At 32.4% G+C, this 13,282-nt stretch overlaps 1 protein-coding gene across 1 annotated transcript; it reads left to right on the top strand.

The window, feature by feature from the left end:
- The first annotated feature begins 6,496 nt into the window (after positions 1 to 6,496).
- LOC109161241 (bZIP transcription factor 11) lies at positions 6,497 to 7,234 on the top strand. The gene has a single exon (XM_019309560.1). The coding sequence runs from the start codon at positions 6,520 to 6,522 to the stop codon at positions 7,021 to 7,023; it is 504 nt and encodes a 167-aa protein (XP_019165105.1). The 5' UTR covers positions 6,497 to 6,519; the 3' UTR covers positions 7,024 to 7,234.
- The last annotated feature ends 6,048 nt before the right edge of the window (positions 7,235 to 13,282 follow it).

Genomic DNA, 13,282 nt, shown 5'->3' with positions numbered 1-13,282 from the left:
GTTTTGACTTCTGAAGCTGGATATGGTATCAATTGCCACGTGGACCGACAGAACGAGGAATCTGCTAACCAGAATTGCCAAAATATTGAATCTTGCGTGGCCTTCACCATGATTGCCTAATCATTACCAAACTTATTTCTTCTAAATTTCCTCTCTCTATATATATATATAATTTCTTAACGCGTAAATTATTATTATTATTTCGTGATGAGGGAATTTCACTAATTAATTTTCTATCTTATGAGATGATTTGCTATATCCTTTATATGGGATGATTAAATGGAACAAAATCTCATCTCATTATATAAAAATGGCTTCTTTCTATTTTAGTTTATTTTATCATGTCTAGTTATATATCCACATCGGTGTTGATAATATCAAATATAGATATTATTGTTTTTTTCTTTTTACATCAAATGGAGGGGAGCACCCCAAAACAACATGATTTGAGACACTCGTCTCTTATAATCGGTCAAGGTTCACACCCCTATATGTACATCTTGTGCACAAAAAGTCTTTATTTCTTCTGATAAATCAAGACCTCCACATTATTACTGGAGCAAAAATTTAAAATGATTGGTATAATCAATTGACCGATTGAATACTTGCATATCAACGATGGTAATTGTACAAACAAAATCCCCGGCAATGCACGCGGCATTCATATTTGTATAATAAATTGTTTTTAGACCAAACGATTCACGTTCCAAATACAACTTACCATGTTTAAATATAATAGATATTATCTAATATGTTTTTGGTAATTATTTGAATGGTGCAATAATTTGATTATCCACTAAGTTAGCATTTACATTTTTTGTTTTTGTTTGCTTAAAAATAATTTATTTTTGTCAACTACTATATAGTGTATAGACACCTATATTACCATTCTAAATGGATAATCACATATTTAAATCATGGTGGTCGAAACATTAATTCTTTGAGCTGAAAAAAATTGAGAAGTATAAAATCGATATTATCTTACAAAAATTATGAATATTTAGAAACAAAAATCATTTTTTAATTAGTATCTTCCTTGATTTTTGGGTGGGGGTAGTTTATGCCATCGCAATGTTGTATTTGCCAAATCATTATTCGTAAGAGCATCCACATTAGTTGGGGAGATTTAGGAGATAATGTAAGAGTGATTAGGAAAGAGAAGGTGGGAGGGGAGAGAAAAAGAAAGAAAAAAAAAATAACAAAACAAAAATTGAAAAAAAAAAAACCTACCGCGTCAAGCACGCGCCCGTGTGTTTGCGCACAGCCAATGTTCTTTCTTTTTTTTTTCTTTTTTCCTTTTTCTGACATTATGCTTGAATTTGCAGAACAATTATTTTCACAAATAACCCCACCCCACATTTATTATTATCCCCACCCAAGATAATTCATCTGACATTATCTCTATAATATCTACTGATGTGGATGCTCTAATTCGAATCTGCAGAATACTAATTCGCATGAGTCTCCGACAAATGGAAGGGAGCGGTTTAATTTGCGTACAATTATTTTCACAAGTCGCAATCTCACTCCATATGGCAATGAGAAATAATTATATTATTTAATAAAATAAAATGTAGCAGGATTGATTAGTTAGTGCATATCAATGATATGAAATTAAAAAAAAATAAAAAAAAAAAAGAAGAAAGAGTGTAATAACTCGCATGAGTCTCGAAGAAATAGAAGGGTACAGTTTAATTTATGTAGAGCTATTATCAGAAGTCACAATCTTACTCCACATGGCAATGGAAAATAATTATATTATTTAGTAAAATGTAGCGGAATTGATTAGTCCGTGCATATCAATGATATGAAATTTAAAAAAAAAAAGAGTAAAACGTAAGAGTGTAATAACTCGCATGAGTCTCGGAGAAATAGAATGGTACACTCTAATTTATGTACATCTATTCTCACAAGTTACAATTTTGTAAATGGTAAATTGTAAATATTAAGTATGTAAATTGTGAACATTCGTGATTCAGCATATAAATTTTGTATTTTGTAGTTTGGATCCGGATCCATCTGGCTAGGTATATCTTGGTCCATGGTATAACTATTGGACTAAGTCACTAGGTGGCCCAGAATATAGTTATTTGGCCCAATTAGTTGTAGGAGTTCGAATTCCTTTAATACTTAATATTGGGCTTATCATTTGTTGACCTTAACTCATAAGATATGAGCAGAATTTTATTTATTTATTTTTTTCTTCATAGTTTCATTTGATGTTTGAATGTCAAACACATAATAAAGTTGGTCGCTTACCCACGTTCTTTGTGATTATTTTGTGTCCCCATGTATGATGTATCAAATCAAAGAAACAAATAATAATAATAATAATAAAATATAAGATTGCAAGATGGAACATCAGATCATCATTGCGAGTGTATATATACACACATGCACACGCACACATATACTATGATTTGAAATATATAAATTCGAACATAAGTTGCATTTTTTTTTAAGGTACAAAAATTTATATTCAAATATAGGTTCGTATATAAAATGGATGCGTTCAATATATACACAAACAATAATCGAGCAACTAACTGAAGCAGTGGGACAAAATCAATTGCATCATGATGTAGGTTAAGGCTGGCATTTAATTTGGTAAAAGAAACTGAAAAATCTGTGGTCTGAGGAGGAGACAACATTGCGTGCATCTTTTTACTAACACAAAGTTAGGTGCCATTTCTCCTTTTATCATCTTTTAATCTTTTTCACGAAATTTCATTTAACTTTAGTACGTACACCTTTTTTTTTCTTTTTTTTTTTGGTATACTGAAATTATACCATATTTGAAATCTATACACAAGCATTCAGGGGTGGATTGATTTTGTAATTCAATTATGAAAAATATTTAAAAGACAATTTTCTTGTTATGAATTATCTAATCAATTGAATATGGATCATCGTATTTTTTTAAAAAAAATTGCATCATCGTATTTAAATTATTTTAAAAATATTTAGATTTGATCTAATTAAAAAAAAAATTTGAATATCATATTAATAGAGATGATATACAATTTAATTATTTCAACTATTTCATATTTTACTATAAATATTTTCATTTTTAATCATCACTAAATAAAATTTCTGACTCCATCCATGTAAGTATGTAACCATTAATCTCAAGAAAACAAAATAACAACACTCCCACCAACAAAAATGTAGTGAAACTCCCTTCAAAAAAAATTGTAGTGAAACTCTTCTTATAAGCAAAATGTTTGTAAACTCATAAAATATCTACCGCCAAATGGCATAATTATCGGTAATTACCAAAAAAAAAAATTATATAAACTAAAACTGAATAGCTATATATGGTAAACGTATACTCAAATAATATTCTATATTTTTAATATCATAATCAACTTTTAATTATGCGTTAAAAGACACCCTCACCCTACGACACTACAACCATACCCACACAATGATTTCTCATGATGATTAGATTATTAGGTGATTGATTACTCAAGTAGTGTTAGGGGAAATATCACGTCTCAGGCCACGGATAGAAAAATGGTGAGAGAGAAATATTATACTATAATATTTTTAGCAAAGCATCAAGGTTCATGCACAGAGTGAAAATGTCATTAATTAATCTAAGAGCATCCATAATATTGAAGATATTTCGTAATTTTTTGAAAAGTTTTTGTAATTGTGATTATGAATGAGAATATAGAAGGGGAGAGGAAAAAAAAAAAAAAGAAGCAAAACTGATTTAAAACTATACTCCGTATATAATAACAATTGTCAGGCGGCTTAAAGCGCGCCCGCTAGATGCAGTGGTGATACTCTTGCAACATAGGTGAGGGAGAAGTTTTTTTCAATAAGTTCCACTTTTTTAAAAATATCTCTTCGTTTACAGATGAACCCAAATTCTCTCTTTTCTAATTTGTCAGAAATATCTCCTAAATAACTACACATATTGATGCTCTAATTATGCATGCATGCATCTCTACAGATAATGCAATATTTGCAAGATTACATACATTATATTCCATATTGCACATCAGCACATCGAATAATGTTACAAATTAAACCATTTAAAACATATCTGAGATAGATTATTAGCCAACTTCATTGCCTTTTGTATCCTAATTATTATTTGTACTGTTCAGACACCCGTGCAATGATTGGGGCAGGACCTAGTATTTTGTTACAATTTAATATAAAAAGGTTACAATAGAATATTTTAAAATGGAAAATTGATATATGTTCAACAACTTATGAGTTACAAAATTTATAAATATATTCTATTTTAATATATAACATTTTTACATGCATCCTTATAAAATTTTCTTATAAGTAATATTCGTGTCACATGGAAGAGATAACATTATGCGTTTTATTAAAATACTGTGGAGAAAAATCACAAACAAATGTGTATTATTATTATAGAGAAATTTGAATAAGGTAACACCAATAATATTTATGAAATAAATAGTTTAGGGAATGAAAAAAAAAAATAAAACCCATATATAAAGAGTCATGATGAGTTATTATTTAATCTCGGCAAAATTTTAATTGCCTTAGATATATCTGAATCATCAAGACCAGTGAGGCATTGACGTTGTATGAGTGCAGTGGTCTAATATGGTCAGAGATTAGATTAATTGTTGAGTTAATCTTCATTAGCAATTCTACATTTTTTCTCTTACTATAATTTCTGTAGTTAAAAAATTCAGACTATTAAATTTTGGACACTTTTGATCTTCTAGTAACTTTTCTCATCACTTTTTCTTTTAAATGATTTTTCGGTTTTGTTTTAATTTTTTTTTTCCAGATTTCGCTTCATCTCTTTCGCCGGTTGTCTTCATCTCTTACGCCATGTTCCAAAATCTTCTTTAAATAATAAATTTTCACCCATTGCTTGAGTTTGTCGAAGAAGTGTTGGATTTTCCGATTTTGTTCGCCGGTTACAATCTTTAGTTATTGTCGCCGGATTTTGTCACAACCGCCAGCGGTCTCAAAACTAGTTTCGAACGGTCGCCGGTGCATCGTCTATCCTGCAACGGCGGAGAGTAGAGATGGCCACGGTTCCGGTTCGAACCGGAACCGAACCAAAACCGTCCTTACGGTTCCGGTTCCGGTTCTTAACCGGAACCTTATCCTATAAGGTTCCGGTTAAGGTTTGTAAAATCTTGGAACCAGAACTGCCGGTTCCGGTTTCAAACTGGAAAAAAAATAAATATTATAGTGTTTTTTTTTTAAAAAAAATTTTAATAATTCCGGTTAGAACCGGCGGTTCCAACCGGAACCGCCGGTTCTGAACCGGAACCGGAACCTTACTATAAGGTTCCGGTTCCGATTTCGCCATCCACGGAACCGGAACCGTGGTCACCCCTAGCGGAGAGACGTCGAATACTTTTTTTTTTTTTTTTTTTTTTTTAATATAAAATAAAAATCGACGCCATTGTTTATTACTCCAATCGCGCGCGCTAGTCTTTCCATTGTTTCTCCATTAGGACATCTCGTTGCGGCACTGAATTTTGGTGTCGCAATTAAGGCACAGAGATGAAGCAAAACTGGGAAAAATTAAAACAAAATTGAATTTTTTTAAGTGATAGAGACAAAAATACACTTATTTAAAATTGAGTTTTGTTGAAAAAGTTATCAAGAAGAATCAAAAGTGTCTAAAATTTAATAGTTATTCAATAATAAAAACAATAATCTGTGAAATTGTCACAAAAGATGAATGAGATCTGCTGGAATTAATTCCTAAATTTTTAAAGATTAATTTTATCTTCTTGTTGCTTCCTTGCAAGATCTAGATTCTAGATGGATGTAGAGGGAACTCCACGCGTCACATGGCTGATCACCCCCTTCGGCCCTTCCTTACGAGCCCACCATTATTATTATTATTATTGTTATTATTTTCTCCGGAGTAGATTCCAATTTCTGTACTCCTATTTTAGTACTCGTATTACAGTAATATTAATTTTCCCCCACTTTCCTAACCATATTTTCAGCTATTGCCACTTTTTTCACCTATAAAATGTCAAGCCTAGCATGCACACCACCCCCTTTCTTTTTCTCCTCTTCCTCCTTTACAATACTAGCTAGCGTCACTCTGTCTCAAGTACTTTAGTTTCAGAGGCTAATAAGCCAAGATACTCATCTCTCTTTCTTGTGTCCTAATTGAGCTTATGCTCAGAAGTTAATCTTGATGCTAAACATGCTGTGTCTGGTGTTTGAAATTCATGTCTGCTATACTCAGTGAACTCTTCCTTTCAGGGTTTATGATAAATTCCACATATAGGCGCAGGACCCATTTAGTTCAATCCTTCTCTGTTGTTTTCCTCTACTGGTTTTATTACATTTCATGATTTTGCTTTGTTTCCTAGTATGAAGATGTCTAAATATATATAAATAAAAATAAGCAAAAAAACAACCTATATCTTATATTATTGCTATCTATCTAGCTACTTGAAATTTGGGTTTAAATCACTATCTGGGTCCTGCTAGTTTCTTCTGTATATCTCTCTGTTATCTGGTGTTGTTTTTCTTGAGGTATTTTTCATGGCTTCCTCTAGTGGGACATGTTCAGGGTCATCTATGATGCAAAACTCAGGTTCTGAAGGGGATCTTCAAGAATTGATGGATCAGAGGAAAAGGAAGAGAATGATATCTAACCGTGAATCTGCGAGGAGGTCTAGGATGAGGAAACAGAAGCATCTGGATGATCTGGTGTTCCAGGTGGGTCATCTGAGGAAAGAGAACAGCCAGATCATCACCAGCATGAGCATCACCACCCAGCATTATCTCAATGTTGAGGCTGAAAACTCCATCCTGAGAGCTCAAATGGATGAGCTTAGCCACAGGTTGCAGTCCCTGAATGAGATGATCAGTTTCTTGAATGGAAACAATTGGGGTTCTGAGATTGATCAGCAGCCTTACCTTTACAGTACTGTCCTGAATGAAACTCTGGATGATGGGTTCTTTATGAACAACAGTTGTTGGAATTTTGTGTGTGTCAACAAGCCCATCATGGCTACTGCACCTGCTGACATGCTGCAATACTGATCAGTTCCCAAGACATTTTGGAGCCTAAAGAGGGAATCTATTTAGCTGTAGGATCCAAGATAAGATAAGCATATTTATAATTATGACTATTAAAGTGGTATTAGTAGCTGTAAGGATAATAAAATGGTTCTTGTAAAATGCTTTTGTCCCCATGTTGGGGTGATGAAGGTGTTGGGTGGGGGTGGATATCAGAAACATGGCTTTTCAAGAACTCTGTAATTGTCTATAATGTAATGATAACAATGTCAACCTTAAATTTCCCTCTAAACAGTGTATCCTTCAAAATATCTAATCACTTAATTGCTTCAATTCACTCAATCATCCAGGTATTTAATGTGATTAGTTGCAACAAATAGTCTGTGAATAAGAACTCAACATCATATGTGGGCCTGTGATATTCTGGAACCACTAATTTATTAAGTTATGACCCTTCACATATACACATAGTACTACCTGGGAGTAAACATAATCATTTTGCACATAGGGCAAGATGTCTTTGAAATGATTTCCACCAACTAGATCTTTATATCTTGCCAATTTCAAAAGGAAGCTTATGTACAAGTAGTGCCATTATTTTCTTAGAAATTCTCATTATTGCAGATTATGTCATGACAATGATGTAATCCTAAAATGAATGTGATATGGTGTTCATGATTTACTAGTTTTAGGGTCTAATTTAAAATGCATGAAAAATGGAAATCAAGATTCCACCAATTATAAGCTGCAAAAATATGAGGCAAAGAAATTATGGAAAAACCACAAGTGAGAGTAAGTTAAAAGCAGGGAAAAGGATGCTAGATCTATGATAAGTTGTGCATGTGCAGGAAACAATGTCATCAGTACATGTACAAACTCTGGTTACATATTATTATTAATCTCATAAGATCCTTGCATTATGCCCATAACAATAATTTATATCAGAAGATCATGGTCAGATGCTTTTAAGGTCCATCCTCTGATCAACATATACCATTTTCAAGACAGGCAACTAAACTGTACATAAACTGAAAAGACTGTATGTCAAGCAGTATAGGCAGGAATAAAAAAAAATATGCACCATTTTAACTTTTAGTGTGAAGAGAAACATTGCAAATGGAGCTGCAACTTATTTCAAAGGGGAACTCTACAGCAATGGTTTTTCTTTTGGTTCCAATAACTTTTGTGCATCTATCTTCAGTAAAGATAAAAAAACAAAACAAATAATGTAAAAAAATAAATGCTAGTGGTAGGCAATGAGACCAACTTGTCCTTATAGATGCCCCATTTTAATTTCATAAAGAAAAAATATTGCAAGAAGACAAGCTATCATGTTTTTGGTCATAGTCTATTCTAAACAGTTAACATCATAGTTCCGTAACCAAATATGTAATTATATTGCTTCCCAGAACCTTTAAATCAAAGAATACCATATTAACTAGTCAAATATTAGCACCTGTCACAAGCAAATTGAATAAGGTTGCCTCTTCTAAAAATCACTTAATGTATTTAAATAAACCTTTGTCAAAACATAGCAAAGAAAGCAACATCTGGCCTGCAAAAAGAAAAAGGTCTCTTTCTTTGATTAAGCTAATTGATTACTCAAAATACAAATTGATTTAAGCAACTTGTACAACTGCAATAACACATCCAATTTTCCAACAATAACCATCAAGTATTCTTGAATTGAAAAACTTTGATAATTTTATCCATAAAAGTAGTTTAATACCAGAGCTAAACAATATGGTTTGTACTTGGAATTGGAATACAATTTAAAATGCTTATTACTATAAGGCATAATACATTTGTAATGTGTACAGAAATGAAAAAAAAAAAGGCTATAGACTGATTGGAATAAAACATCATAAATCATAAAGAAAATTCAACGGTCTCAAATTTTTTTGGTTATTTCTAGTTCAGGGAATAATCCTTTTCAAATATTCTTCTTATATAAAATACTAAAGCATTAGATATCTGATAATCTTTAGTGATCAAAAGGTAAGCAAGAGACCATCCATTTAAACAGATGGAATGTATTTTGATAATTTATCTTCTTTGCTAAGATAGCATTTTGTAGGACCAAAAATTATAAAAGTAATGTACGTGAAGCCAGCTTCAACAGATGTCATTTTTAATCCAGCCAGAAACCTACCATCCTTAATTGTTTACTCGGTACTATTATTCTTCAACTTTTTATATAAATCTAAAAAAGTTAAACAGAAAAGCTATGCAATATTAAAAGGCAGTTTCATCTTCTCCAGTTACTTGAATTGGGACAGCCATTATGTGAATGAGATTCTACCACTATAGTGTAAAACAACAAATAAGAGCACCCTCTTAACCTCAGCAAAGGAAAAGCAAGGATGCAGATTGCCAAAAGTATTACAAGCATTATTGTGCAACTGGCACATAGCGAACATCTATTTTTACTTGACATTTAATTTTAGTCTCATCAAAACATAAAAAGAAATTTATGAATTCAGGTATTACGATACCTTTTGCACTAGACCCCATCAACTTATATCTGAGATGATGAAATCTCATGCCATGTCTTTTCCTTTTTGGAGTTGATGATAATTACTCGCAATTAAGGAAATTCTTTAATGAGTTGTGCTAGCATGTGGGCAGGCCATAACCTTGCACAATTTACATGAAAGTAGATAAAGGTAAACTGTTTCAGGCAAAGAGCTTTGTATTTCAACAGCTTCGTGAAACTAGCTTGTTTCTTTCTTTGTACAAAGCAGTAAAAGGAACAAAAACTTGAACTTCTTGTCAACAGATAAGGTGTGGGAAGGACGACAAGAGTTCACACATGTTTTGTGAGAGAAGCTCTCAACCTATGACCTAAACAGTTAGAGGGCGAGCACTTGGCAACTGAACCCAGCTAACCTTAGCTTATCCGCTGACAGACTATTCCTACTTAATTGCCAATTCAGAGCACTTTCAGCAGAGAATATTCATACAATTCTCATCACTGAAATCACTATTCAATCACCATAAATTCAGTGTATTATGTACAACTGGCAAACCTTTTCATAAATGTTTGCTTACTCTAATCTGGAACCATAGTATACTTAGTAAACAAGGTCAGACCAAATAATACCTAGATGCTTAAACCAGCAGGTATTATATGAATTCCATAAACTTTCCAACTCTGAAAAATAACTACTAACTACATTATGAAAATAATTGGCCTTCTGTTCCCCCTCCACAGAGCAAATAAACACCAAAAATGACAACTCCAGAAATGAATGATAATCATGACAAAGTGAGATAGATACAGATTAGCAAAACTATCAAAATTCAACTTACAGGTATGGAAAATATCAAATCTGTCCCTCGAGCTGAGATATCCTTCTGCAACCCAACAAATGTTCCCCGTCGACTGCTGTCCTACACTCTTCAAATTTTTCCTGCCATCGCTGTCGTCCTGGATTTTGAAATCAACTGCTAGTTCTACTTTAGAACCGCCATTACTCACCTGAAAGCTACAACTCATTGAATCCAGCTCGTTCAATTGAAAGCTACAACTCACTGCACCGCGAAATCTCACTTACAGGGCGGCTCGCATTTTATTCACGACTTTAGAAAGCAAAAGCCTATCGTAATGGGAGCAATAAATACAGAGATTCGGTTTTCTAAGATCAACAACAAAATGGGCTTGACAATTTAAAGCATCCATAATGTTGTCTTCAACAAATGCTGTTACAGTGATACCAAAATCATTAACGCATAATCATAGCATGATTACTCCCGTCATCAGAGTTCAAGGTGGTTAACAGTGACTAAACTAGTCTTCAGCATCATCCGCAATCATAAACGTTCTAAGAAATCTAGTCCAGTAGTCCTTCGATCAAACATTTTACCAAACGGTTTCCATGGAAGGCGGCCGCCCAACTAACCTGCACCGCATTTTCTTTTTTTAAATTATCCCCATTTTACTCCTTTAGCATTTCAACAGGTGCTCCCCGACATCTGAAAAACATTGAGGAATCAAAGTCATCGTCCGGTGGATTGGCGATTTTGCGCGCTTGTAATTGCTGGGTCCGAAGTGAACAGTGTGTCTGGTAGACTGGTGGCAAATTATGCTGTGCATCCGTATGCACCAAGCATGGTGCATACGGATGCAAAAACGACTTCGTTTTTATAAAACGCGCGTCTCCCTTTAAAAAAAAAAAAAATTAAGTTCGAAACTATAATTCCATAATCGATGAACTATAATTTCATAATTGATGAACTATAATTCCATAATCGATGAACTATAATTTCATAATTGATGAACTATAATTCCATAATCTAATCTATGAACTAAAATTTTCATAATGAATGAACTAAAATTCCAGAATCTATAAACTAAAATTTCAGAATCGATGAACTATAATTCCAGAATCGATGAACTATAGTTCCATAATCGATGAACTATAATTCCATAATCCATGAACTATAATTCCATAATGAATGAACAAAATAATGTTATTACTATGAATCGAACCTGATTTTTTTTTTTTTTTAAAGGGGAAACGCACGTTTTTAATAAAACAACGTCGTTTTTGCATATAACTATACTGGTAGATGTAACTTGTAAGATAGCGAATGGACGTTTCAACTTTCAAGAGTTCACTAGTTGGGCTTTCGATTAGGGCCGAATTCCATTTGGGATTTGAAAATATATTTTAGAACTTCAATTGTTCAAAACTTAGTTAGACTGCAACGGCCCTGTTGCATTTTGCACCATCACCATATCTATCGATGAAAATGAAAATGACCCCAAAGACAGGTGGTTGAGGGCAAATTATTCTCTGGACCTGGATTAAAAAATATACAATTAGAATGTTCATAATTCAAATTGTGAACATTCATTATATAAATCACTAAATTGTGAACATTTAATATATAAAATTGTGAACATTCAATATGTAAATGGTGAACATTTAGTATATAAATTATGTATTTTGACCTAATTCTATGAAATAACTGTTAGTGGTTGAGGAGGTAAAGCATAATTCTTATATTAAAAAGTTATAGATTATAATGTTGAACAAATGTTAATGCATTACAATAGTATATATTGTACAATAAATTATTACAAAAAACCAATTAATCAAACACTCATATTGATTGTTTAATCAAACTATACAGTTAATAGTGGTCAACTATTCTATGATAGGCTAATTATTTTACCAAATATAGCCAATGTAAAGTAGCCATGGTACACAATATAAATTGCGATACTAGCATATGTGCAATCGTTATGCTGTGAGCACGTGCCCACCTTGCATGGTGCGCACGAATCTATATCCATAATTTTTATACTGTAGATCCATAATTTTTAGACTCTCGGTGAGCTAAAATTTATACTTTAGATTCATAATTTCTAAAATCGTAGGACCCATAATTTAAATACAGTAGATCCATAATTTATATACTGCACTGATTTGTGAAAACATGGTTCAACAATTGAAATCAAAAGTATAAATTTTAGCTCACTAAGATTTTAGAAATTATGAATCTACAGTATAAAAAATATGGATATAGATTCGTGCGCACTATGTACATGATGTACACATGCTCACAGCATAATTTGCCGCATATATGGGCCTATAGTTTTTGACTTGGGTCATTATAATGGATCGTCTTGGGCTTGTTCTGCTATTGGGTTAAATTCATTGGGCTAACATAATGGACTGTTGGTACATTTCACCGCCAATCGTTATGATGTGGAACCGTGCTCAAAGAATGACGCCGTTTTCATGTGGTTGAGTAAGATGCCGTTAATGACACCGTTATTCTCCATAATTTTTATACTGTAAATTCATAATTTATAAACTGTAGATTCATAATTTAAATATAGTAAATTCATAATTTCTAAACAAAGATTATAATTTCTATACTGTAGATTCATAATATTTGTACTGTAGATTCATAATTTATAAACTGTATAGTTATCAAATTATGAACATATAGTTCTGTGATTTGTAAATACAGAGTTCAACAATTGAGAATATGAATATCGAAAATTATGAACATATAGCTCTATAATTATGAACATGTATTTATAAAATTATGGGCATATAGTTCTATCACATATTCACAAATCTAATACTGTAGATTTATAATTTATAAATTGTGTGATTACGAAGAGAAAAACACGGTTAATAATAAGTAAAAAATAATTTTTTAAAAATTAAAACAACTTCGTTTTCATGAAAACAACACCATTGTGTAACTGGGTGGACCGGTAAACCGCTTACGAGTGGCGTTGAGATTCGAACCTATGACCTTT

The sequence above is a fragment of the Ipomoea nil genome, unplaced genomic scaffold, assembly GCF_001879475.1.
Source record: "Ipomoea nil cultivar Tokyo-kokei standard unplaced genomic scaffold, Asagao_1.1 scaffold2922, whole genome shotgun sequence".
NCBI lineage: Eukaryota > Viridiplantae > Streptophyta > Magnoliopsida > Solanales > Convolvulaceae > Ipomoea > Ipomoea nil.
This window is presented reverse-complemented; position numbering and strand designations above follow the sequence as displayed.

Bases quoted from the DNA above. Each gene is read 5' to 3' on its own strand.
- LOC109161241 (XM_019309560.1), top strand. From the start codon at position 6,520: ATGGCTTCCTCTAGTGGGACATGTTCAGGGTCATCTATGATGCAAAAC.